At 40.5% G+C, this 27,874-nt stretch overlaps 2 protein-coding genes across 3 annotated transcripts; one reads left to right on the forward strand and one right to left on the reverse strand.

The window, feature by feature from the left end:
• On the reverse strand, positions 1–17,136 carry pan3 (poly(A) specific ribonuclease subunit PAN3). Its single transcript, XM_022195110.2, has 18 exons — positions 16,466–17,136; positions 15,423–15,544; positions 15,154–15,226; positions 14,994–15,064; positions 14,669–14,813; positions 14,215–14,432; positions 13,671–13,775; positions 13,524–13,581; positions 11,516–11,677; positions 10,991–11,107; positions 9,491–9,592; positions 8,096–8,261; positions 7,749–7,836; positions 7,463–7,602; positions 6,062–6,191; positions 3,567–3,631; positions 3,347–3,485; positions 1–2,490 (listed from the first exon to the last, which is right to left on the reverse strand). Exons 1-18 carry the CDS (start codon positions 16,803–16,805, stop codon positions 2,350–2,352), a joined length of 2,382 nt encoding a protein of 793 aa, XP_022050802.1. The 5' UTR covers positions 16,806–17,136; the 3' UTR covers positions 1–2,349.
• An 839-nt stretch (positions 17,137–17,975) lies between these two features.
• flt3 (fms related receptor tyrosine kinase 3) lies at positions 17,976–27,755 on the forward strand. Of its 2 annotated transcripts, none has more exons than XM_051940658.1 (24): positions 17,976–18,072; positions 18,752–18,828; positions 19,694–19,839; positions 19,978–20,102; positions 20,222–20,333; positions 20,480–20,616; positions 20,853–21,019; positions 21,143–21,281; positions 21,407–21,584; positions 22,325–22,425; positions 22,520–22,634; positions 22,718–22,917; positions 23,004–23,113; positions 23,199–23,331; positions 23,952–24,056; positions 24,136–24,246; positions 24,368–24,524; positions 24,644–24,759; positions 24,888–25,009; positions 25,669–25,791; positions 25,879–25,990; positions 26,078–26,177; positions 26,496–26,601; positions 26,759–27,755. In XM_051940658.1, the coding sequence occupies exons 1-24, from the start codon at positions 18,045–18,047 to the stop codon at positions 26,975–26,977; spliced, it is 3,039 nt and encodes a 1,012-aa protein (XP_051796618.1). In that variant the 5' UTR covers positions 17,976–18,044; the 3' UTR covers positions 26,978–27,755. The 2 variants fall into 2 exon arrangements, with proteins under 2 accessions (XP_051796618.1, XP_022050801.2); XM_022195109.2 differs by having other exon boundaries at positions 17,977–18,072; positions 22,718–22,920.
• Positions 27,756–27,874: the final 119 nt, after the last annotated feature.

Raw genomic sequence — 27,874 nt, forward strand, 5'->3', positions numbered from 1 at the left:
TCAGTTTTGGTATTCTTTATTAAAATACTGCTGTACACACAAATATTGCAAAATTTGAGACAAGAACACAAGAGGGGCATAAAACATACTAAGATGGTGATTGTAGGTGTGTTGATGTGGGGGCAGAGAAGAAGGTTGTCACTAATATTAACTGGAGTGTTTGTGTTGTGTGGAATACAGTGATATGAGCACTGACATTGTGTAGGCCGAGTTGGGGGGCATGTGTTTGAAAGTGTGTGAGTCTGTGTTTCCAAGGTTTTCTAAAGCACCACATTCACCAAATATGTTTTTGTCGGTTCATTTCACTAAAACAGAGGAAGTAGTACATGATCTAACACAGCCAGCTCCCTGCAGGGTTGTTGCCCCCAAGAACAGACTTTCAACTTCCAGGATGATCTGAAAAGTTTGCAACTGAAGCCAAAACACTGCACCTTGATTTGACGGTTTGGTTCATACATGTGATCCGGTTGTTCTACAGTCTCGTGTTTGTACACATTCAGGAGCTTTGTGGAGGAAAAGAAGCAGAATCAAGAACAGTGGTGTGGCACAGCTTGGACTGGTATTTTTATAGGTAAAACAGATTTGCACCAAATTCTTCCAACTTGAAGAGAAACTCTGACCAAAGATCTAAATCATCAACTGAAAATAGATTCTGTGCTTCAGGGCAACATGAAATCCCTCGCAAGCATGATCTCCACAATGCCTTAAACTTCCATTTACTTCCTAAAACCTCCATCTGAAGACGTCCCGCCCACTCCACTGCAGCTCATCTATCCGACTGGACAGGGGGCGGCCAATGACGGCCAAACACATTCAATCATTGGGCCCCTCCAGCTGTTTGTCATCCTGAGAGAAATCCAAGCCATCCGGGTGTGAGTGCAACAGGAAGCGCCACTGCTTTGTCTCCAGCACGTCGTTTTGGATTTCATGATCTTAAAAAGTCAAATAAAACAAATTACAGTTGGTGCCCTGTTCCTATTCTCCTTCACCCTTCCCCTTTTACCTAAACCCCTGCTGGAATTGGTCCACAGAATAATAAAAAGCAGAACTGAGGCAAAATAAGAATTGCCCTCTCGTTTTCCTGCATAACAGCTGAGCAGAGAGAAAAAGCTGCTGGGGAAAAAATAAGTCACAAAAAGCATCACTTTTTCTCAAATGTCGAGATGCCCAGACCCCCTGACGGGATGCAAAGTTTGGGGATTAAAAAGAGAGGGGGGAGTAAGAGAGAGACAGAGATAAGGGACGTTGGGGGTGAGAGGACGGGTGGGGGACAAAATAAGGACATTCCACAAAGAGGCAGCTGTGGCTCCACCTCAACAGAAGCCCCACCCACGGGCTACACCCAAGTGCTGGACAGGCAGAACAAAAATGACCCATCCTTGAGCAGTTGATGTCACATTAGTGTCCATGAACCAAAGGCGGTTGCTGAATATGTAACAACACTTGGTAGACGGCATCAGGAGAAGACACCCCTTCTTCAGTGCCAACAGAAACCACGTTCCACCCCCTAGAACCCAAATCCTGGTCCACGCTAGCCCACCGACTCACAACATAAATGTGAAGCTGATGAGACATAATCTCCCGAACCAAAATGTTAAAAAAAATCTATTTTATTTCCAGTTTTACAAACCCTTCCCTCCCAACCAAGTGGTTTGTCCTTTCTCAAAGGGAACCAACAACCAAGGCAAAGGCGGGTCGGCCCATTTCACCAAACAGGTACCATACCGTCCCAGTGAAAGCCTTGAGTGGTGTGTCCCATCTCCCAGTGCGTCAGAATGAAGGGGTGTGGTCTCCAACTGGAAGAAAGATGCAGTCTATAGACTCCGGATTTCATTTTTTTTGTCATTTGTTTAAATTCTGCTCTGGTATTTATGTCCATGTGTGTGACTTTAGCTCTCTCTGTGCACCCTGTAGGCCACTCACACATATTCATAAAAATAACAAAAATTAACAAAAAAATTAAAATCTTAGTGCATCCTCCACAGAAAAATAACCCCCAACTGTAGAAATAAACAATAAAAGCAGGAAAAAAGTTCAAAACCTCATGTTTTGTTTCTCGGTTTGTTCCCCAAATCTAAAAAATGTCATCATATTCGTTCGTCACAGCTTCCATATTTGTCCTTATTCATTTTTTTCGATTTTCAGCTGCGGGGTTTTAGGAAAACTAAAAAAAATACACTTTAGAAAAGCCTTCCTGGTGGACAGGGTCAGTGTATGTGACTGAGGTTCACGAAGCCCTGCCCCGTTGCCTTTGCCATGCTGATGTCGTCTCTACGAGCCTGGTCCTCTGCTGTAGTGCAATAGTGTGCTCCAGGTCTGGGCAGTCCCACCCCGGGCCCAAAGAGGGCGCTACAGAGAGCCAGAGGCAGCAGCCTGCAGCTCCTGGAAGGTACTGTCAAAGCAGCGCTTCAGGTCCGAGTAGGTCACAACCAAGACGCTTTTCTCGTCCCGAGACACCAAACTGATCTTCTCAGGAACGCCCGCGTCCAGCTGAAGAAACACAGGAAGAAACAGTACAAAACTCAAATACGTGTACAAAAAAAAAAATCTGATTTACAATATTGCTGCTTGATTTTGAAGGTAAATTAAAGAAAATATTAAATTTGTTCTGCAACAATTAGTAGATTAAACAGTCCTTGTTAGAGAAGCAACTATTTTAATAGTAACTGAGACCACTTTTAAAGTGAAATGCCAAACGGTCACTGTGCACCCAGAAGACCTTATAATCTAAGATACGGTAACTATGTATAGATGTTTTTGTGTATGTAGATATAAATAAAACATTTCTGGTAAAAGGTCTGTCAACTCTAAAAAGTAACAGTTTTATTCAGCATCAGACTTATGAAGTGAAACAAGGAACAACAGAAGTGAGAAAATACGAACAGCGTGGGTTTGTAATAAATGTATAAGGAAGTTACACTGGTGGTATTTATGGTGTATGTGTGATGTAGAGTGGAGCCTGAAAAGTACAACTCAGTTTTCTATCGTGCCGATTATTGCAAAATGCTACCATTAAAAGGACAGCTTCATCTTTTAAATTTGTTAGCTGTGGAGAGCTAAGCAGAAAATGAGTTCATAAGTGCTGAGAGATTTTATCATTTCTGCTGTTTTTGGAAATGACCAGCTGCTAACCAAATACCAAATGTCTCTGGTGAAAGTAGGCCAAAAAGCAGACCTCATTTTACTCTCTTCTGCAATCTGTTGTTTTTAGCAAGTGCGTGATACAAACTGCGTGCCTGAATAACTCATTCACATTAAACAGTTCCTTATATTTGATACCACTATCCAACTGCTGCATATCCTGTATATATAAAAAAAAAGGTTTAAAACAAAAAAGCTCACTGACTTTGTTGAGGCAGGAGACAATGTGGCTGAGGTCAATCCAGGGCGTTCCTGCTTCTGTCACCTGGTGAAACAGGTGATCCCGGAAAAGCTTCAACAGGTAGCGGTCGCCCGTCTCTGACCACGTCGGGTCCTTCTGAAACCTGAATCACACAAAAATCACAGACTAGCAACAGAAGCACAAATCGCAAACAGTGACGCACCTTCGTATCAACGCTACTTACTCTGGTCGTTCGTTTATGGTGCCCAGTTTGGCCAACAGGCGGAAGAGACGGCCGTTTTGCACCTCCTGCAAATAAGCACACAATGGTTTGATTCATAAGTCCCACATATCTTCATTTGATGAAAAAAAGAACAAAATTATGAATAAAGGATCATCTTTGTAAGCAGTTGCACAGGATGTACGCTGGTGGAAACAAGCCAGTGAGGGAGAATCACTGGCTTTCCAGCTACACATATGGTAGCATTTAACTTAATGAAAGAGGCACTTTAAGGGAATTCTAAAACAGGCGAGGAAATTATTCTGCTGCTGCAGGTTGTAAAATCCTTTTTTCTGAGATTAAAAACAAAAAATACTCATTTACACCAAGTGGTTAATGGCGCTTTGGGCTGCTGTGATTTTCATTTGCCACCTCTGCAAAAGCATAAAGAGAGCAAGGCTATGAGGTGTGAAAGATAAATATACATGTTTGCAATATAGGAAATTATTTGTAACAGTCTAATATGTAGAGCGGTGGAATGTATGACTATTCCTTCTTAAAAAAAACTGACCCCACTAAAGTACAAAACACTGTCACAAACTGAAACCTCTGGTACGTGACGTTTGTCCATAAATGGTGCTGGACCCTGTTTTCTCGCAGGTTCCAGAGGACACTTCCTCCTTACTGAAAGTCAACCAGAAGAAGCTGCACTTTTTTCTAAACACATTTATTTTTATCGACAGCCTCATCTCCAAATTCAAACAAGTGCAACCTAAGCTGGATGGGCTAATGTATTTAAATACTGAAATGGAGAACCGGAGCACAACTGAATGGGAACCTACAAATGATGAATACTTGACGTTTCTTCATCAGATTATACCAACAAGTTATATCTCACCTTCATCTCTGCAGATATAATTTACTCCTGCCTCTCCTTTCTCCTCCCTGCCTGCCTCAACCTGTCAAACATTTTCTGCACTGTTAGACAAAATGACAATTATTGAAAAACCAAGCAGGAAATCACGTTTGTTTCCTCCAATGTGCATATAGGATTATTTATCCATACGTGCTTTTCTTCAAAAAAGGAAAAAATACACCAAAATTATCTGGACCAGCACTTGTTATGAACATCTAAATGCTAAATTTCCTACATGGAATCCTATATCTTGTGACAGGAGTTGTAAATCTGATCTTTTCATTATCAGTTCTATCAGTTTTGACAGCATTATCTTCAAAAACATGTTTTCTCAGATTAAATCTTCTGCCACAGTCAATAAGATTGTCATGACTCAACGTGGCTGGTTTGCTCTGGCTATCTCATAGTGAACTTAACAGTCGTGTGTACAAAAGGCCTAAAAAAAACAAAAAAAAACCTGCTTGCTAATTAATTCTCTGGTCATAAAGGGGAAAACACAGGAGTTGACTGAACACGATGTCAACTCAAGCTGATGAAGTCGTGTCAACAAGCAGCTGTCTAGTTGATGTAAGAAACAAACTGCAGGAGAGATGAATTGGTCTCTGCCAAGTTTGGCAGGTGCTTGCTTGTCGACAGAGATGTGAATCATCCCTTTGCATTTGGCGCCCATCCCTATTTCAGACGATAAGGACATCTCATAATCAATACAATCTAATCAAAATTTATCTATTTTGAACAAAGTCAAACAATTAACTAGTACCTTAAAAACGTGACAAATTTAAACCATCTTAACTGCAAGCAGAAGTTTTACAAACAGCAGTGTTGCAACGATGCAGCACAGTGGCAAACCTGTGACATTTCATATGGAGTCCTTCCCATGGTGTGAACTCCTCGGTCTTCACTCAGACAAATAATGTGCATCAGTACTTTCATACAGTCAAAGCTTTTGCCGACAAAAAGATTCAAACACATAAATTACACTGCTACGACTGTGCGTTCAGACAGATATTGAGCTGACGCATAATGCACAGACGGCCTGATAAACAGAAAACGCTTACACTTTCTGCTCCGGTGGAGATACCTGCAGATTACAGGCAGGTTCAGCCAGAAAAGCTAAAGGTTTTATGACAACAGAGCTACATCTCTTTGCTTCAATATTCTGCTGCTCCCATAACTTAAGCTGCAATCAACCTTCTTTTCAACGTTGCAATTGCAGAGATAGAATTTACCGTGAGACCTGCTTGGCATCAAGTAAAAATAAAATATATATATTGAAGTTGGAGGTAAAACACCAACAGACTATTTGATTTGGTGCATTAGCAGAATCGAAGGCAAAAGTGGCGGTCGGGAAGACGAGACATAAGATGGGTTGAGGTCACACATTCACACCAACATGATGAAACTGCAAAGCCAACAGCGACCATACGACGTGTGTGTACACAAACTTCCCCTTCAGCTGAGCCAAAGTTCTATTTCTACCCACCGCCCAAGAATACAAGCCTGAAAAACACAACATATTTATATATGCTTTCAGTTAGTGCCTGTTGAGACAAACAGTGTATTTAAGCATTTCTAAATATAATTCCAGCACCCTTTATATTACCTTGGCCAGGTCTTCCTCAATGACATCATTCCTCATCTGCGATGCATCCAGTTGTGTGTAGAATCGTGCTCCAATCATTGGCATAATGTCATTGACACTGCGCAGGCGAGACTGTTCAGTCAGCAGATACCTGCATATACACACACACACACACAAAACTCACTTACTGTTGTGGGCAAGTTTGGTTACATGTTTTATTACAAAAATAGGGATTTATTTTTTTTCCTTCTCCTCCATTAGTAAATGTGGGCAGTTGCCCTTTTTACTCAAATTCAGCTTTTCCGTATAAAAGGCGATTCTAAAACTTCATTAACTGGCTTTAATGCTGGCACCATTGCAAGGCTGACCTGGTCAAGTTTGACAATTAAAAAAAATTTCAAACATTTTTAGCAAAAATGTAATTAGCCAATATGCATACTCATAAGCAAAGAGCAGATAGCCCAGACTGCATCAGTGTTTGACAGGCTATGATAGATTTGTTACACCATTTCATACATTTTGGATGGTACCAGTGAATATCTAAATCAGGCAAAACACTGATAAAATCAGGTGTGATTTCAGCCAGTGTGCTATCAAACCATATATGACACCAGTATGAGCACACTGTGTTTGAGAAGTTCAAGTGCAAATACCTCAGTTTGTCAGGACACAAAGGTCAAGTCTAAAGTCCTTTCCTGGTATCTAGAAGTGATAAGTCAATGTACAGCCAATACAGGAAGGTCATTTGCTTTCAACTTCACAGCTCTTCATACGAATGTCTGAAAGTCACCACAGACACATTGCTCAGCTTGTCCGTGACTGAAAAAGTGGCCGTCTCGCACGCACATATGTGCCACAACAGTTTCAGCTACATCATTTGCTCAAGTGTAGATAACTGAGGTACAGCAAATGTGGCACTGAAACGGTTTGAAAAACGCCCCAATTGAGATCATTTGTATCCTGAACAGCGATTCTGAAACTGCTTCTGAAACTTATTAATATAATTTTGATTACAATGCTAATTTGAGATCTTAAACTGCACTTTTCTGCAAATGACTGTCAAATCTTGGTTTGAAAGCCTTCATTCTTTACAGATATTATCTCGAGTGGACATCTGAGTGGCATGAGATAAATTGCGACAGCTTTTGGACAGCATGATTACCATACGAACATGGGACTGCATTTTGTGGTCAAAGAAAAACAAAGGGAGTTGCTTGTTGCAGGTAAGGAGCCAAACTGATGTGCTCGAGCAACAACACGTAGCTACAAGGTCAATGTCCAAAAAATGAGACGACCCAAGAAAGGAAATTAACTGTACTATAAGTCTAGGTTCAAGCCTGTGCAAATTTATGATTGAATATGACAAGCATCAGAAATGGTGTTTGATGACATACAGAAAACATGCTGCAGCCCTGCTCTTACAGAATGAGGTTCTTGAGGTCTGAAGAGTAGTTAATAGACACCAGCTCCATGGCCTTCTGCAGGTTCTCCCTTTGAATGCCGGCCAGCGAGTTACATGCCAGAGCCAGCACCACCTTGCCCAGCGACACTAGATCTGCTTGCTACAGACAAGAAAGACACATCACATCTCATTTAAAAAGAGCTTTAACCACACATGCTCTGGTTGTGAAGTAAAGGAGATATTGTTAGAACAAGCTCATATTTAAATGTGAAGTTAACTAGAAGCAGGACACATCAAAGAAAGTACCTGGTACTGTGGCATCAAGGCAAGATGATTGGTCTGACTGTTGTCAAATGTTAAGACATCGAACACCCCAACACAGTTCACCCGTAACCTTGAGAGATAAGAGATCATTGATATAATTAGTTTGTGTGTGTCTTTGTTGATTGTGCACAATCACAAGGTAGTGAAAAAGGGAAGCCTTGACTAAAAATGCTCTTCTGCTTTTAATGCAGATTCTACTATCAATCATATGCACACCTGAATGTGAAAACGAAATTCATCCTGTTTCACGCACAGCTATTTACTAGTATGTGACGGGATCTCATGAGAAGCATTAATTTACCCCTGCTGAGTTGTGTTTTTGTGTATACCTGGTCTTGCCAGTGATGAGAATCTTGCTGGGGTCCATGACACGACAGGCCAGGCCAGCGGTGTGGATGGTGCGCAGGGCCGAGCTGAGCTGGACAATATAAGCCCAGATCAGGGACTCTGGCAGCAGACCTGCATGCTGCCGTGGCGGCGGAGGTTCATGTTGTCCTGCACATGGAAACACGCGTTATCACACATAAACAGCCTGAGGTTTAGACATCACTTATTAAGTAAACCTCAAACTGTCACGAACTTCCTCGGTAATCTTATCTCCAGCATAGGCTGAAGTCATTTTCAGCCAGTCTGACCTCATTTTCCTTATCAGTTAATCTGCAGATCCTGTTCTCAATCAATCCAATCAGGATAGGGTGTCTATGTCAGAAAAGAATGAACAATACCAAACATAAATCCCTGAAGCTCAGAGCAACATCACTTATTGTGTCCCAGAGATATTTACAAATATAGAACATTTCACTCCATACAAATAAGCAGAAGGACCTGTATTGCTTGGGAAATGACCTGAAAGATTACAAGATCACTAAAAATAATCAGGAACTATTTTCTGCCTGTCAACTACTAGTTTCTACTCTAGTATGAACAAGATAAATGTGAAGAAAGGCGGCTTACTGACAGCAGAAACCATGCTCTTACTTGTATATTTCTCTTACCGCTAATATGAGCCTCTGTCATTGTGCAACATCAACTCGGCGACAAAATTTTAGGGTGTGTACTGCACAATACAAACCTCAATGTCACACAGACCACGCCAAAATGTTTGTTCCCATAAAAGGCCATTCCAAAAAGAAATACATTTAAGTAATATCTTACAGTGCTGTGGGGTATTTTTCGCCTCAAAAAAACACTTGTGTCTATACAATGTGTATACCAAGGTTCTGTATCCATGTTTTCTACAGACCAAACACAGACCGAGGTCGGAGTGGTTTTGCTTCCTCTGTCTGTCATTCCTGTAGATGGGCTTTACAGCAACACCTGCCTTAGGATCAGTTTCAGCCACAGTTTCCCCCCCAAGTCCTCATGTCTCTTTCGCAAAAACACATGCATGCCAACTGTCAAACTGGGTCACTTCATAGGCTCCAAACGCTCACGTCCTGAAGATTCAATTTTAGGCCATCATATACCTTAGAAGTGTGTCTTCATTTTAGTTTAGACAATTTGTTTTATATATGCAGTCTTAGCTATCAAAGGTGTGAATTGTGCACAAACTGCATGCAACATACACAGGAAAACACACATCCAAATAGACCTAGCGCTATGACCTCATTACCAAACAGCTCAACACAGTCTAGATGTGTGAAATGGACGGGTGCAGAGAGGCGTCTGAGGTGATGCTGGATCTATTTCAGGGTGGAAGAGGAAGGGAGGAAAGACCAACTCACCCCACTTCCTCTTTGTAAAGTACGAATCTGCTGCTGGGTCATTGAAGTGTCTGCTGAACATTGTTTCTGCACCTGCATGGAAATCATAAGAGAAGACCAACGCTGGGGGAAAAAAGGGGAGAAGAAGCAAATTAGAGCCCAGAAAACTATCCCCAGTGTGTGTTTTTTGTCATTGTGACACTATCAGCTGGAAGATTCAAGTACAAAACTGTAGTACCGTATTTTCACGACTATAAGGCGCACATAAAAGTCTTAGATTTTCTTCAAATTGTGCGGCGCGCCCTATGGTGCAGTGCGTCCTGTGTGTGTTGTTGTTGTAAGGCGGACGTAGACCAGGTGGTTTTTTCCACGCATCACCATCGCTGTTGATCTGTGACTCTATGCGTGCCCATCTCACAGCCGATGTGAAAAAACAAGTGAAGCAAATGAACTCTGAGCTTGCTGTCATTCCGGGAGGCCTGACAAAGGAACTCCAACCGCTGGACATCGGTGTGAACCGGCCGTTCAAAGTAAGGCTGCGAGCGGCGTGGGAGCGATGGATGACCGATGGAGACCACAGTTTCACTAAGAGTGGAAGGCAGCGCCGGGCGAGTTACGCCACAATTTGCGAATGGATTGTAGATGCTTGGGCTAACGTGTCTGCTGGCACTGTTGTTCGAGCTTTCGCAAAAGCCGGCATCATTTCCGAGGCGCCGCACGGCACGGAAAGTGACTCTGACAGTGAAGAAAGTGAACCTGGCATGTTTGATGGAGGTTTAGCGCAGCTGTTCAATTCAGAAACAGAGGATGAGGACTTCCATGGGTTTGATTGATAACGATTACCGGTAAAAAAAAAAATGTGAATACCAAACTCAGTTTTGCTCCCGCTCTATTTTTAAATACGCACACTTGTGTGCTTGTTTTATCTGTGTTTTACCATGCCCGCGCCTATTGATGATTAAAAAAATGTTAGTACTTTGTAATCAATACTTAAATAAAGCACAACCAAACTCAGTTTTGCTCCCGCTCTATTTTTAAATACGCACACTTGTATGCTTGTGTGTGTGTTGTTGTTGTAAGGTCGACGTAGTAGAGGACACCATGAGAACGTTAAAGGGGGAGGTGTGGGCGTGGATTGTATATAAAACCCTCGCCATATAATCAGGTGCGCCTTATGTGTGTGTTAAATACAGTAATGGCACACATAACAGACTGCGCCTTTTGGTACAGTGCGCCTTTTGGTCGTGAAAATACGGTATTTATTATCAATCCTGCTGACCTTAGACAACAAAACTTTGGTGACAAATTTTTGAGCATGAATGTAACACGATCGTAACATGAACATCACTGAGACAGAAATTTTAGCAATTCTCACTGAATATGAAGAATGTAAATTAATTGTAAAGAGCCTAAAACTACAAACTGTAACAGTGTAACCTGAAAACTTCAGTATTAGGGAGACACACTGATCAAATGAGGACACAAGCATTCATGTACACATTACTGGTAGCAGACACTCACAGTGGTCTCCAAAGGCCTTGGTGGTGAAGACCTCCCTCAATGTAACAGAGTTTGAGTGCTGAATTTTTTTCCACATGTCCACCAGCATCATGCACTTGGTGTTAACAAGGCGGAAACCTGGCAACATATGAAATAAAAAGGACACACTGTATATGAACAATTAGAAACTTTGCTGAAAGATCATTAAATCCTGTGCCACTTGTGCAACAATGGCACTACAACCCAAGCATTTTATATCTATTCTAAGGAAAGGGAGAAAACAAAACATGCCTTGTACTGCTCATCTAAAGCAATAAGGGTTTATAAATTTTAGTTTTCCTTCTCTTTTCTGTATAATATATATCAGTTCGGTTAGAGAGTAGTAACTGAATACAGAAGCACTTAGACACTTAACATATTGTTGAAATTCAAGAAGTTTTTTTGGTTTATGGACATTATTCAATACATAGTTGCACTATTTGTCAGAGCGTTTTTTTATGATTGTGGCATCTGTGTTATGCTTCTTTCTATCACCACGTTTCTTACCGTGTATCCTCCTCAGGCAGTAAGGCAGGTCGTCCTTGCTGTTGACTGCCTTGTAGCAGGAGGTGATGTAGCTGAAGTTGCTGGTCTTCTGCATGCGGTTTGGAGGAGGGAGTGGCTCGAGTGGAAACAAGCTGTGGTAGCTGTCCACCTCCGATGGTACATCTACCAAGCACAGAGGCAGTTTCAGAAGAAAAAAACAACAACAATACATGACTCGCAATAAAAAAAAAACAAAAGACTTCACCGTAATTATTAGAATCTGTCATTGCCTATTTGAAAATTCTGACCAAGACTAAAAAAGCCCCAATGTTTGATTTTGTATTTCCATGTAATATTTGTTTTCACACTTGCATGATAATGTAGCATGACAGTTTCCTGCTTTAACCCAATACTACAATTTTAGCAACTTGCTGGTGACCGACAGAGACCCACAGATCACACAACCGACATACTTCACTTCATGTGACAACAACAACTCTGCAACACACTTGCACATTTGTTCAAAACATGCAGTGCTGACTGGTTTAGCCGTGAACATCGACATCAGACAGGGCTTTGAGTTATTACTTTTGCACATACCGCTGCTTCTACAGAGGTTGAAAAATCTGCAGCAAAGGTGACAAATTAGCATGAATATAAAACATCTGCTACCATCTGTGAAAACCATAAATAGTGCAGAATTTACTTTACCATGTGCCTTTATGCACTGCTGCTGCACACAGCGGACACAAAACCTAATAACAACGTTTTTCATTCAAGAAAAATATTTTCCCTATTTGTCCAAAATGACAGCCTGCAGAGATATAACTATTGCTTTAGAAATCCTCATTCTCACTAGAACCTCACTAGATTAAAGTAGATGCAGGTTTTGGCACTGCAGTCGCCCTCCAGCAACTGTGAGGCCTCAAGGCATGATGGGAAATGTCTCATTTTAACCAGATCTCGGAGCATACTGGTTCAGAACCCATGATGTTTTTAAAAAAAAAAAAAAAACTCTTGATTTTTGGTTTTATGCGGCTGATGGTGACATTTTGCAGAGGCTGAATACATTCATATTAGAACATATCACAGTTCTATTCTACTGGATACTAACATTGGACAAACAAATATTAAAGTATTTACGTACACAAAAACTGACAAGTGGGATGTGAGGATCCCTAAAATAACATCTGTTCATACATGAAGCCCTGATAGAATAAATATAGGACAGCTCAATATTGGAAGCTGTTGTCTTGTATTTGACAATTCATTTATTCAGTTTGAGACAGGAAGGTGGGCTCAGCTGACTTACAAACAAACTGCAACAACATTGATTTGCATGAAAACTCAAGCAAAATGGAGGCTAAACAATGAACGGAGACCCTAAATTTTCTGTGTGGTTTATTTTTGATGCACTGCCATGATTAAAGTATTGGAAAGTGCACACAAACTGATATACTGGTCTCACAACATTCGATCGCATCAGAATCATATCTCACAGGATGCAAGCGTTTCTGACTTCCTGCATAGACCGAGGGCTGCAAGTTTATTGCAACTGTTGTCTGCTCTCCTTTCTGCATCACGTGCATTGTCGTTTTCCCCCTTTCATTTCACCCTTAAAGCAATGTTTCGTCTTTCGTTTCTTCCTTGTGGGCTTGTTTGGGTTTTTGATTCAGGCCCTGAAAGTACTGACTCATTTTCCTTTGTCATCTAGTTATCTTGAAAACTTGAGGAAGGGATGCAGAGGAAATCACATAGAATTATGAGATTATTTTGTTTATTTTCAGGAATTGCGGATACTGAGGTTAGATTTGTTGAGATGATTTCAATTCGCACCAACAGACTAACTACCAAGTGGAAAAGTGATGCACCATCAGTTCTCACAAACCCTAACTTCAAACAAACAAGCAGCGTTTTCCTGTGGTACATTCAACACATATGTCACTCTGTCAAGTCTCGAAAAAGCATTTGTTTCCTTATTAAACATTAGTAACAATGCTTTGTAGCACCCACACAGCAGATACTTTACCTGGATTCTCTGAGTGGTCAATTTGGGCCATGGTTATTAGATGTCTGTTTATCAACTCCTGTGACAAGAGAATAAAGATTTTAGACACTCCCGATAGAGAGGAAGAGAACGGGGATCGTTGACAGAAAAAGAACATCTAAGCAATACCTGTCGGAGCTCATCAGCCATGAAGAAGGACGGGGCATTTGCTTTAGGCTGCATGTAAGCCACATGGGGTGCAGTAGGGGGGTAGATATGGTAGGTAGGAAACACCTGCAATGAAACCAGAAAAACAGAGTTTCCTATTTATCAAGAAATGAAAACCAAGGCTGATCGTACATACACACTTTCTGCAAATCTAGAAACGTACAATTATACGAATGAATGTGATGGAACGAAACTTTGATGCGGGTGTCACAATATTATAGGAAACCAAATTACAACCCTTAGTAGGCCACAGTAAAAGCTAATAATAAAGCTGAACGTCTGCACACAATCACTGAAGCATTGAGTAGGTTGAAAAAAACAAGAACATGAGGCCAACATACCAGCTTGAGTCTTACAAATAGGTTTAAATGTTTTTTTTTGTAGTTTGAAATACTAAATACTTTTATTTTTTGTGCTTTTTTCCTCCACTGCGTGTTGCTACATCTTTGTGCGTTTGGTTAAGACATTAACAGCCTTCTGTTGTGTTTCCAACTTGTATACGTACCATCCCAGCCATTGGTGCCGGGGTGTTATCTGTGTAAAAGTAGGTGGTCCCCCCTACAGTCTCTTTCTGGATTATGTGTGTGCCCTGGTCAGATGCGGTGGTGGGCACCATGTAGTTGGCAGGGTTTGGGGTGTGACTGCGCCGACGAGGAGCAGGCGAGGTGTGTGGTGTAATTTTTGGGGAGTGGAGAGGAGAAGACCCCGCAGACAAAGACATGCCTAAAATTGGAGACAAAAAGCAAACCCTACCTCAAGAAAAGGCATCCACTAGCAGCCAGATTGCATATTTAGTTTCACAGTAGTGGTTCTACACACAAGAGGGAATTCCCATACTTTGCTGAACTGTACAATTCCAGAACTAAAAATGGAAAACAAAACTGATCGTGCAGAAAGTGGAGCAAGGCAGACATATAACGGGGTAATTTCTGAGGTGGTGTTTCTCCACAAACCCTCACCTGGAGCCAGAGCAGCAGCTGTGGAGCTGCTGAGACCAGGATGTGCAAAGAGAGGCGAGGGGAAGGCCTGGACAGTGGACTGAGCCATGGTGGCCATACGTGGGGCTCCCTTAGGGATGAACTCACTTGCTGCCGGGTTAGGAGTCTCATGAAACAAGTAAAACCATGTAATTTTTACATTGAATCTACTCCTCATGGGAAAGGCAGTGACAAAGGAAATGCAAGTTCAATTAAACTAATTTACTGTTAATTGAAAAGTACTATAATGAATATGGAAAGTGCTTTACATAATTATTAGAACATATCTATGTATATATGTGCTTACCTTTCTCCTTTGGGAAATGCTAAGAGCACCAAAATCACTGAACAATGAGGATGTCGGGGAGTTCACTGGATCTGTGAAAGATCAAGTGCAAGAAATTGGCTTTCAGTATTCAGTGAATGAGTGTTGATTACTGGCCCACACAACTCTGAGAGTGACTTACCATGAGTGCTGTGGCTGTAGTTCTTGGCACCATCGTTGAGGAGACTGGGAGAGCTGCTGCTGGTAGTCATTCGCTACAGAGAGCAGCATCAAGAACAGATATGCAGAAAAAGTCACTACTGAGCATGCAATAGCAAAACATTTAAACAACTAATAGCAGTGTCTCAGTTTATTTACACTAGAATAATATAAGCAGAAACATTTCAAAGCTGTCTTTCTGAGGTTTAATGTTTAAAATAACAAGGCATATCTGGATTATTCCTCTTGCACCTGCATCATCGAATATTTAGACTCAGCTGGGCTTCCAAACCCATTGACTCCAATGAAGCTGCTGCTGAAGTAAGAGTTGGTAAGATTGGCATCGCTCAGGGTTGCGCCCTCCATCCCTGGGACTGTGGGTGACAAAAACCAGAGTATAGCAAATACTGATTGCAGCAATACATATATAACTAAAACATAATTCTATCCAGAGACCAGAAAATAAAGCGAGCATTGTTATTTCAGCACTACAACGTGCGCCTCCTCCTCCGTTCACTGAGCTCATTAGAAAGCATGTAAACAATTCACAACTACAGAGTGAGACACTACTACAGCCTGCCACAGGGCGACATGCAGCGGGGTGTCTTCTAACAAACTTTGCAGGGACAGTTACACTGTCTGAGGATTGTAGTTGAAGTGGAAGTGTTTAACATTTGACTGACAAGCGGTTGTTAGTCACTTGCTGTTTGTTTACGCAGAGAAAACACGACAACACAGAACAACAACAATGCCCCGTGCTGCTAGCGGAGGTATGCTAATGTTAGCAAACAACAAACTTACAAATAGCAACACCACATTTCACAAAAACAACATTTAACTGGAGAAAAACTAGTGTCTCCAGTAAAGGTTTTGATATCGCCTACGTGACCGTAAAGCTGAAGCTAGTAAAGTTATTTAAAGGGATTAATTTAAGGCTAGTTCAGCTAACGCTAGCTTGCTAATAGCTGCATCAGCTAACGGTGGAGGCTCGCGGATTTCTGCCCACTCACAGCTGTCATACAAAAACAACAGGCCTCCTCGGTGTGAGCTGCAGCAGCATGGCTCATGTTAGAGATTGATAGCAGATATAACTAACGTACCTTTCAGACAACCCTACTGATTAAACAGCTAAAGGCAGCAGTACATGCTAGCTGCACACTGATGGGCTCGGCTCATGTCTGGCAGGTAGACGTAAACCACGTTGTTTTGGGGTTCAGAGGCCTCAGTGGATCCTCGGGCTCAATTTTAACAAAGCTCCAAAAGGCCCAAAAGTAAAGTCACAGTCAGTTACTCACTGGTTAACAGCTGCCCCTCCAGAGACGTGCCTGCAGGCCCCAGTGTTTCGCTCTTCTTTGACACACCGGTCCCCCCACCACCCGGACAGGCGGCGGCAGTGCCGCCGAGGGAATACCCCGCTGGCGTCCCGCCACCGCCGGCCATGGACAACGGGACGGGGCTACCACCACCGCCGTGCAGCGGCAGGCTTGCCATGGACGGATCCTCATGCAGGAACTGACACTCGTCTCCATAAAAGCAGGTTTTGTCTTTCGCGTAATATCGGCAAAACTTCACCTTGACATTGGGTATCCCGGCACCCCCAAGTGGAGCAGCTGAAGGTGGGAGTCCACTGTTCATGGCACCGCCGCTGCCGCCACTGCTGCCGGAAGACACTCAAACATAGAGACGCAGAGAGCTAGCGTGCTAGCCAGCTAGCGTGCAAACAGTTTCCCCTTAAAGGAACGGATTAATATCAGTTCAGCTGGTGAAGAACATTTAAGATCCCACAGTACTCACATTATAAGGCTAAGAAGCATTTTGGTTTAAGGAAATAACATTGCATGCGTTAAATCCTGCTCGTCGTTGTTGTCACTCTCCATGCAGCTGCCTTCTTCGCAAAGTAGCCTGTTGTTGTTTTTTTGCTCGCATCAGGCTGCTCTGCTACACGGCAGCTAGCATGGCTTTGCATTGTGGGTAGCGCGTTTGGCAGAATTTACCTGCTGCAAATGCAAGCTGCAGATTGGATCTGCAGCACTGTGATAATGTTATATTAACAATTGCAGCAGATAAATTCTATTTTTAAGTTCTCGGAATCTATGTTTTTAATCAGGTAATCTACTGACTGATTTTTTTTTTGATAATTAGAAAAGAGAGAATTGCCAGAGATGATTAAAAAACATTATTAAATTTTTTAAAAGCCTGTATAAACTTGAAAATATTAAAGCAAAATACACCTCTCTGTAATGAGTTTTGGCCTACTTTCACTAGATTATATCACAAATATTTCTTTAGTTTATTTGAAATATATTATATTATCAAATCAAATTGATTTAAATAGCACATTTTAAACATCCAGAATTGACCAAAGTGCTGCACAAAGCATCAAACCAGGGTCGATTTACACAGTTATACAAACATGTCATAGATTATATCAAAGGAAAAAGCTTGCATTGTCTTTTAAAAGAACTCAGCAAATGAGTTGTCTCGCATAACATTTTATGTCCCACAGTGTGTTTACATCTATCATTATGCATAGTTTCTATCACATAGATAGATAGATAGATAGATAGATAGATAGATAGATAGATAGATAGATAGAATACTCTTTTGATCCTCTAAGTGAAATTGCATCTAGAATATGTTTTGCAAATATATGCTTGATAAAAAAAATTATTCTAAAAAATAAGATAAAATCTTGTGCATTTCTTTCATTAACCATATGCTTTTTTTAACACCACCCCACCAGGCATAGCTGGTGATGTCGTCATTTGCAGTTTTACTTCCTCTGTTAAAACAGTATTCACATACAACTTGCTCACCAGAGTTTCACAGTCTGACCTGAAACTCAGTATGTAACCCTGACAGAGAAACAGCATTATGCGGGGACAGAGAGATATCATTGCGGGTAAGACTATTTCAAGTCCCCATTTTGTAGGCTGAGTTACGGGGCCTGCAGAATCATGGGGAAATTACAATTCTTCTCAATTTGAGAACATTGAGGCGTTATTTCTAAGGTTATTTAGAAAGAGTTGGATTTCTTAGACCACTTAACTGAATATTTGTCAATAGATTAAGATAATTTGTAAGATGTATTTTTTAATGATTATTTATTAAACATTTGAATAATGTCAGTGTTTAGTCTTGACATATCAACATTCAGCTCTATCACAGTATGAGCAACCTTGTGGATTAGAAGCAAATGACTTGTGTCGATCTTACAGTGTGACATATGAAGCCTCTGCGAGCGAGTCCAAGTATGAGCGTTCCATCTCATAATTACATGAGTTAAGGTTAAACTTTATTAGGCTTTTAAAATATATTAAAAATTACATAATATGTAATGCAGGGTTATACTATTTTCATGTGTGCACTGTTTAATAAAGAATTTAAAGCACTGGAAATAATTAAATTGGGAAATTAATTTAGCTCTATAACAGTTTCTACAATTGATGACGTTTCTAAAACTTTCGCACTGATCTTTTATTAAAATATATTTTTCATTTTCCTTTATTTTATTGTTTCTTTTAATTTCCTGAGTTTATTCTTAAAATGTATGTTAAAGTTACAATTTTCTGTCTTTCCAGCTGTTCTGCTGCTGTGCGCTGGCAGAGCGCTGTGCTCTGATGGTGCAGAGAATCAGGTCTGCAGGTCCAGTGACGAGGTAAGAGCTGCTTTAACTGCTGCTGTGTATTTCTGAATGAGTGCATTAAAAACAAAGATATTATTATTCTTTGGGTGAACCCCAGCAGATACCAAACTACACAAAGAGTCTGAATTGAAATGTGCTTGAATTGTACATATGTATACCAGAATAAACACACCAGCTGTCGTCAGTGCTACTTAATGTTTGTATTTTTGTCACAAATTTCTGCGGCAGTGTCCGCAAGCCCATTTTATCAGACTGAGCAAAGATGCTTCAAGTGTATTTTAAAGTAGTCTGCATAATATGGTAGCAGAGAAACAAAAGTGCAGAGCTGTAAAAGATCAGGAAGGGGAAAACATGTGTTTCATTTCTTAAAATCTGTTAGTTTCTGTTATTTTAGTCTAACCTTTAAAGGTGACAGACTAGACGTAATTCAGATACAGCAGATGCAGAGTTGCCATGACTAATGCTTTTTGCTGGTTAAAAATAAAAAGAAAAAAATAATGTCTGTTAGATAAGGAAAGAACAATTTAAACATGTAGAACATTTCACCATGCAGTGATTAATTAGTAGTAATTAATCACTGCATGCATTGGGTTCTGTAAAGCGTCTTGAGACGAGTTGACTGTAATTGACGCTATATAAATAAAATTGAATTGAATTGAATTGAATAGTAAATACATGCAAGTATACATGATCCAGTGAAAACAGGATTTTCAAATAGTGTTATCAGTGCAAAAAAGCCTTTAAGCCTTAAACATGGCTCATCAATCTGCTTTATGTTGTTTCAAAACAGTTCAACATTTATACAAAATCTTGCCCCCAGTGAATTTTTTCATGCTGCCTAATGTGACACTATTAAACGGTGAGTCTTATCTTTCAGGCGGTGTGTTTTGTGCCAGCTGACTATCTGAATGCATCTGGTCCTGTCAGCGTAGAGCTGTCTGTGGGGAAGAAACTCATCGTCTCCCTGGATGGCCTCGCTGGAGATCCTGTCTGCCACTGGATCAGAGGAATGGATCCAGTGCTGTGAGTGAATCAATATGAGTGTGTGTGTGTGTGTGTGTGTGTGTGTGTGTGTGTGTGTGTGTGTGTGTGTGTGTTTAGCTGTGTTTCATCTTTAAATGTATATATAATTAAACTGAGGCATTTACTAAAACCCGACAGAAATGGGAGTCACTCCTTGGTCATGCCGCCGCTTTCTGAGACAGATTCAGGGAATTACACGCTGCTCTGTGAAACCAGCAATGCGACCAGGTCTTCAGTAACTGTGCATCTTCACGTAATCAGGAGTGAGTGTCAGCTTCCTCATATCTCCTCCTCTCTCTACTGCAGTGATCAGCCAGCAGTCAGCAAGGCAGACAAATTCTTGTCTGCTTGATGCTGATACATTTTCATTTTTTTTTTCCAGAACGTCCCACAACACCTCAGCTGATGTTGACTCGTGTAAATGTCAGAAGGTCTTCCCCCTATTTTAACTGCACCTCTGAGGGCTCCCCAAAGCCCACAATCCAATGGTCTGGGTAAGATGTAATCCACTACGTTTGCACTCACACTTCATAGTAAATGTGCTGGGTAATAATGTGATCCACAGATACCAACTTTATTTTAAACATCAGATTGCAGTTTCATTCCATGAATAACAAAATCTCCTCCTTCTGCACGAAAGCATTGGTGGGAAAAATGTTCCTGGAAACGACGCAAAGTCAGAGAACCCGATAACGAGTAGTAACTATCATGAAAAAGGAGTGATGTGCTGTGCGACCAACAGTGAAGGACAAGAATGCACCCAGCTGTATGACTATGGTAATTAAATATGAAAAACATGTAATAAATGAAATACAAATGACATTTAATCGTTTCAAATGATGCCAGAAGCAAGCTAATGTATTCAGTTTTTATTAGAGGAAAAACAGTTAAATCCAGAAGTGATTTCTAATTATTCAAAATGTGGCAAATAATCACAGTAAATAGATTGAAATTTAAATCTGACAGTGAAATCTAGTATGTTGTGTGACATGAGGCTTCACTGTGTGTTTCAGACATAGAGAGTCACTTCATGACAAAGGATGAGGTTTCTAATGTGACCCTGAGTCCTGGTCAGTCTTTACTGCTGCGCTGCCGAGGACTAGGCTCCACATCACCCCAGTGGGAATATGGTGGCAAAATACTGGATGAAGAAACATTACCATGTGGAAAACAGAAGGAGGTACAGTTTACAGTGACACAGCTTTTCATGTGGACAAATTTCCCACGATGTTTGTCTGGAAGCTTACTATATAACTGTATCAATCTTCACAATTCAAATCATAACTATGTGTTTTTCCTCCAGATGTGCATTAAAAATGATTCACATTTCGCAAGTGTGATGACTTACCTGTCTATCAGGTCAGTGAGTGAGGAGCACAATGGCACATACACTTGCAGGAGTCCGGAGAATAAAACTAAGTCAGTTTATATTCATGTCCAAGGTTAGTAAACCTCATTTCATTAGGGGTTTTTTTTGTATGTGCAGCCATTGGAACTGTTATGACAGAGAAATTCAGATTGTTTCTTTGAAATTTACATGCACTGATTTATTCTTATGTCGCCTCAGCTGAGGGTTTCCTCTCCGTCCAGTTGGATGAAGTCAAGACCATATCTGCTTTGAATGCATCCAGAACCTGTTTGCATGCCAATATTTCCTACCATCCTGTTCTCCAGCACTGTTCCTGGGAGGCTCCTGATGAAAATGTGACTAAGTGTATCAGGGATACTTGGGTGACAAAGCACAGGTAGTTCCATGAAACAGGAGCCCAACACCATCAATAAACTCCAAAAGGAAAATCTATTACCATGTAAAAGCATGCAAAATATCAAAGTCCTTTCATGTGTAATAACAGACAACAACTGGCAAATGCAATTGAAAAATCAGATAGATAGATAGATAGATAGATAGACAGATAGACAGATAGACAGATTGATGTTGATGTTGATGTTGATAGTGATATACACACACAAGTATATGTAACTGACTTAAGCATGGTAGAATTGTATAATTTTATGGTCATGCATTCTAAATGAACACATTCCAAAATAACTGTTTAAAATTTAAGTACCATTTTATATCCTATCCTTTATATACATAGTTTTCTGTCACATAACAGGCAAAAACTATAAAATAACAGTACATATTTGTTTGATTTAAATAGAGTAAAAATAGTGTAATTTTATGCACAAAAGAACAACTTCACAGTCGTAAACCCACAAATCTTTAATGAGGACATAATTTCATTAGTTTTTTTTATTGTTCACATATAAAACAAATATGGAATACTACTAGTAATAATAATAATAATAATAATACTCTGTCACTGGTTTCTCTAGATATTTTTGGTAATTTAACAAAGGAGGGGAAATCTGTAAAATTACAACAGTAAATAGTTTAAAATAATTGTCAGTTTACGTTGTATATATAAAAAACAATCAGTGTTCTGGATGGATTCGTTTAGAGCTGTTGTCTCTGTTTTCTCAGGACGGTGAAGCTCTGTGATCCACTCAGATCAGGAGATTATAAATTACATCTGGAGGCCGGAGGACAAAAACAAACAAAGACAATATCAGTGTGTGTCGCTGGTAGGTTAATGTAACTTCTTCACAATTTTAAAGCATATTCTGCAGTTGTATTTCAAATATTACAGTGTCTATAATGTACTCATTTTGTTTCCAGGCAAACCAAAGTTCACATTCAGGTCCAACAATGATAATGATACCTTCACTTTTGAGACTGAAAGTCCTGTACCAGCTAATTACACTTGGATGTCGTGCTCTTCATCCAATGACAGGTAGGACTACCTTCACAGCTGCTCTGCTCAGAGGGCGTTGTAGCCTCGATTATGAAAGGCCTCTGCTCTTTGTCTCTCTGCAGCTGTGAATCAGAATCTTCCTGGAAAGAGATCCCAGATGCCAATCAGGCAGACACTGATGTCCTCTGTAACAAGATGATCAAGAGCTCAGTGAGCAGAAATCTGGTGGATGTACACTATTTGAAGTTTTGCTTGACAAACGCAGTTGGCACCTGGTGTAAAACTAGACTCATATACCATCCACACTCAGAGGCTTCCATAGGTGGTAAGAACAATTTTGCTTATAAAAATCTTAAATTAAATAGTCATTATTAAAAGCCATTGTGCATGTATTGCTGTGTTTTTTAGGTGAGCCACCAAATGAAAATGGCTTGATGCTGCTGAAAATTTGCAGTTTGATTCTGCTCGCAGCTTTGACAGTAGTCAGCGTGGTGCTCATGTACTTTGTCAAAAAGAAGGTACGCAAGTGTGTTGCTCATCAGCATGAATGCAAAAGCAAACACGCATGAGGACATGACACAAAATATTTTGTGTTTCCAATAGAAACCCCAGTATCAGCCTCAGCTGCAGATCATCCAGATGGTTGGACCCAATGACAACGATTACATCTACATCAACTTCAAGGACTTTGAGTACGACAAGAAATGGGAGTTTCCCAGAGAGAACCTGGAACTGGGTATGAATCCTGGTCGGCATCAGATGTGATAAAATACTTGAGCAAAGTGCTGCATTTAAAGTCCTTTGTGGCCTTTTCTACAAATATATGTAAAGTCTCAGTATTGATAATCAATGCTTAAGGGCCCCTTCAAATGGTCACAACACAAACTTAAGGTGTTTGAGGATGATGGAAGATTAAAGAGGAAAAAACAACATTCTGCTACAAAAATGTGTGATAATTTGATGTTGTTGATTTCTCTCTAATCTTTTCTTTTCTGTGAAACTTTACATCTTTCGGCCTCAAACTGTCATTTCATCTAAACCATCTGAGAAGTTGAGGGAGGAAGTGTCTCTTCGGTGGAACTACTAACAATATCATAGAAGCATGATAAGGGGCCCCAGAATGACACTGTTTTTTAAAAGGCCACAAGCCAAAACAGTTGCAACAGTGCACTGGTTTTGTAATACTCTAGTTTTTTTTAATGTACGACTTCAGCTTAAAGAGTAGGTAGAAGAGTAAATGTATACAGTAAAAGGTAAAGTTATTAGCTTTTCAGTCGTGTTCAGGCCTATTTTACTACATCGAGCCAGTAAGCTTCTTTAATGTCCATATGAGCAGCATGAATGTGTCCTCCCCAGGGAAAGAACTGGGCTCTGGAGCTTTTGGCATGGTGGTGCAGGCAACAGCTTATGGCATCAACAAGCCTGGAGTGTCACAGCAGGTGGCCGTCAAGATGCTTAAAGGTCAGTGTTTATTCTCTGAGGGAAATGCAGAGCGCCGCAGAGGTTATTTCGGTTGCTGATCTCGTATTCGACCCTGCAGACAAACACCAGTCGGTGGAGAAGGAGGCTCTGATGTCAGAACTCAAGATGCTGACTCACGTCGGCCACCATGCCAACATCGTCAACCTGCTGGGTGCATGCACTGAGACGGGTTTGTTTAACACAGCTGATTACACACATAAACTATAGATTTGTTTTACACCTGATTTCATCTGAGGTGGTTTTGTCAGATCAAGTGCTTAATTTCTGATCATCTTTTTTTTCATATGTAGGACCCATATACCTGATCTTCCAGTACTGCCCTTATGGAGACCTGCTGAACTACCTGAAACACAACAGTGAACGCTACCACAAGTCTGTGACGGATGCTTTTACTAAGGATCGATTCAGGAGCCTCTACCACAACCTGCAGCCCAAGAAAAACCCATGGTGGGAAGAAATGCAACACCGAGGAGAGAATACAAATGATGTGCTGTGTAGACCGGTTTATATATAGGTTTAGCCCATATTCTTCTGTACACAATGATGCCTTTTTTGTGTCTTCTCAGTGAGCCAGATGCAACATTGGACAATTACGTGCCCATGTACGGCTCCTCTGCCACCAGAGGGCAGGAGGACATCGCCCTGCTCACTCTTAACTCCAGCGACATGGACGGCTATGAAGGTCAGAGACAAAACTACATGCATATCATTCTGAGAAGTTAATATATCAACATGTAGATCTCTGGGTGAAAACAGGATCTGTGCCAATACCACTCTGAGAAACTATAACAGAAAACAGCTTGTTTGCAGATCCAGAGGGCTTCGACAGCCCAGACGATCAGACAGAAGACCTGCAGGCCCTGACCTTTGATGACCTCCTGAGCTTTGCTTTCCAAGTGGCCAAAGGAATGGATTTCCTCTCCTCCAAGAACGTAAGCAGGTCAAAGTGGAGAAGCTCCCAGTAATTTACATGTCAGGCCCTCATTCTCTACTGAAGCACGGAGAAACACTGTTGTTCCTTCAGGTTTGAAGCTGAAACAACATTTATTCAGAACTATTTTGATGATCAGTTAAGCAATAAGATCTTTTTTAACCACAAAAACACCATTTCTGGATTCTTAGCTGCTGTTTTTTTGTGTGTTTTGTGATAGTGAATTGTAGTTTGTAGGTTTTGGATGGTCAATCACACAAAACAGTCTATCTAAAGACATCAGCTTCAACTTTAGGAAACTATAGAAACCAAACACTTCACCAATCAATGTAAAAAATAATTCACAGATGAATAAAGATAATAGGTAGCTGCAGCCCTGTATACACTCTCTTACTTTGAATTAAAAGAATCTGTGCATTTGTTTTTCGAAAGAGAGATTCTTCACTAATACTTTCCTAACCTATCGTATCTCCATCTACTGATTAGTTTTAACAATATCTTTACAGACACTATCAAACATGGACACAGATATACTGTCAGCCTGCAGTAAAGTTCATGTCAGCTTATATCAAACCAAATACAGCTACTTATCAACTAAGATCATAACAAGTTCAGACTCAGATTTCAGACACATTGATAATTTCTCCTGTCTGTCTGCAGTGTATCCACCGTGACCTGGCAGCTCGAAACGTGTTGGTGACGAAGGGCAGGCTGGTGAAAATCGGTGACTTTGGTTTGGCTCGAGACATCGACAATGACACCAACTATGTCGTGAGAGGAAACGTATGTCTGACAGTTCTTTACCGTGTCATTGGTTGCTATGTTCTTTATTTTTTTCTCCCCGCATTATGTGACTTTGCTGTCTTCCAGGTGCGTTTGCCGGTGAAGTGGATGGCACCAGAGAGCATCTTTGAGGGGATGTACACCATGAAGAGTGACGTCTGGGCTTACGGCATTCTGCTCTGGGAGATCTTCTCACTCGGTAACGCACGCACAGACACTCATGTTTATAAAAGACAAGCACTCAGTAAAGTCCTGCTTCATGATAGCCATGAACTGCTGTTCCCAGGTGTCACTCCGTACCCAGGCATGAAGGTGGATCACGCCTTCTATTCGATGATTGAGAGAGGATTTAAGATGGAGTGTCCATATTACGCAAACGAGTCTGTGTACGTACCTTCCCTCTGCATGCTATTCTTGTGATTTACCAATAAATGAATACAATATTTAAATGGAGTTACAAAACCTACAGCTGGAAATTATTATATCACACAATAGTACAAAAAATAGGTGTTTTCTTTGAATGGAGCATTTTTATGTTGTTTTGTTGGTACTTTTATATAAGTAAATGATTTGAATATTTTGGTGAGCTTTTAGTCAAACACATACAGAAGTCCAGCTACCTTTGACTTCCTAAATGATGTCCAATCTGTCCTGATAATGAAGCTGAATACAAATCTAAATTTTCATCTCTCTTTCTTCTCCAGTTATGAGATCATGTGCAAGTGCTGGGCCCTGGATCCCTCCAGCCGTCCATCTTTCTCCAAGCTGGTGTCCTTCATGTGCGACCAGCTGACAGACAGAGAGGAGAAGGTAGGCCTGTAGGGCACCGTCAACGTATTTTTGGAAGATTCTACCCAACATCCACTTAAAAACACCTGGAGCACAGTTAACATTTTCTTCTCCACCACTGGATGGAGGATGTAAACGCTGTACCTGGTCTGTTCTTACTGAGTCTCATTCCTTTCAGCTCTATCACAACATGCTCGACCAGTCTTCCAGCGACTACCAGAATGCAGCGGCTATTTTGGACATTTCTGCCTTGACAAAGCTCAGCGACAACAAGACGCAGTCGGCCAACGACTACTGCAAAAACCACGTGAGTGACGAAAGCAAAGTAGAAATGCCCGAGTCAGACGCCGTGGCAGCTAAAGAGGAAGAACCTCTGAAGCCATGTGATGCAGAGTGATCTCCTATTACGTGTCGATGCTCAAACAGTTTAATCTATGTAACCGTTTAGATAAGATTCTTCTCATATAATAATCTCAACATTGACAATCGAATGTACTTTTTTCATATGCTATTGAAATAGAAGTATTAAGATGCTTATTGTTGATGGGGTAGAATACAACATATGTAGCAAATAATAACATAATCTGCAGGGTTTATTCATAGATATAGCTATTTAGTGAACCACATTTACCAGCCACTTTATTAGGAACATCTGTTAAATCTAATACAACATAATGAGATGGATCCTCCACAAATTCTACCTTTTTGAAGCTTTAAAGTTTTCAGTTTTGTTAATGGTGTCAAGAAGATGATAGTTCTACATTTAGTTGATTATTGGGGATTATCAGTGGGAGTTAATGGTGAACTGGACGGCGTTATATTTGAAATAGTTCCAAATAATTTACCCTCTTCATGTATGTCATGCATTGTTATGTAAAAACTGTATTTTTTCTATTCTCTTGGGGGGGTTGTGCAGCTAAAAGTTAAAAGTTGGTTTCAAGACTATAATTTAGACATGTATATATGGCAACAACCTTTTAACTTAAAGTCTTATTATGCTATAAAATAGACACAAATGTATCAGCAGCTATTACAAGACATTTAAATTTCATTATTTTACACATGTATATCTTTTTATACCATGCTTTTAATGTTTTAATGGAATTTTTATGCTGTATTGTATCAGGTTAAGTCTAAGTATTATACCTGCAATAAAATGTACTTTATTCATTAAATGAGTGTGGTTCATATTTGAGTATTAGTAATATGTCTCGGAAGAAATATCTCCCCAACATTTCACAAGAAAAGAGCAGAAATTAAATATCAAAGGTTATAGAAATGTGTTTTTCTTCTC

The sequence above is a fragment of the Acanthochromis polyacanthus genome, chromosome 20 (assembly GCF_021347895.1).
Source record: "Acanthochromis polyacanthus isolate Apoly-LR-REF ecotype Palm Island chromosome 20, KAUST_Apoly_ChrSc, whole genome shotgun sequence".
Lineage (NCBI taxonomy): Eukaryota > Metazoa > Chordata > Actinopteri > Pomacentridae > Acanthochromis > Acanthochromis polyacanthus.

Excerpts from the sequence above, each read along its gene's own strand:
- pan3 (XM_022195110.2), bottom strand. The coding sequence starts at position 16,805 with ATGAACAGTGGACTCCCACCTTCAGCTGCTCCACTTGGGGGTGCCGGG. Across the intron at positions 15,065-15,153 it reads CTACAGCCACAGCACTCATG|ATCCAGTGAACTCCCCGACA; the intron begins GTAAGTCACTCT and ends GATCTTTCACAG. Across the intron at positions 7,837-8,095 it reads CTCATCACTGGCAAGACCAG|GTTACGGGTGAACTGTGTTG; the intron begins GTATACACAAAA and ends TTATCTCTCAAG.
- flt3 (XM_022195109.2), top strand. The coding sequence starts at position 18,045 with ATGCGGGGACAGAGAGATATCATTGCGG. Across the intron at positions 24,525-24,643 it reads CAGCCCAAGAAAAACCCATG|TGAGCCAGATGCAACATTGG; the intron begins GTGGGAAGAAAT and ends GTGTCTTCTCAG. Across the intron at positions 25,010-25,668 it reads ATTTCCTCTCCTCCAAGAAC|TGTATCCACCGTGACCTGGC; the intron begins GTAAGCAGGTCA and ends GTCTGTCTGCAG.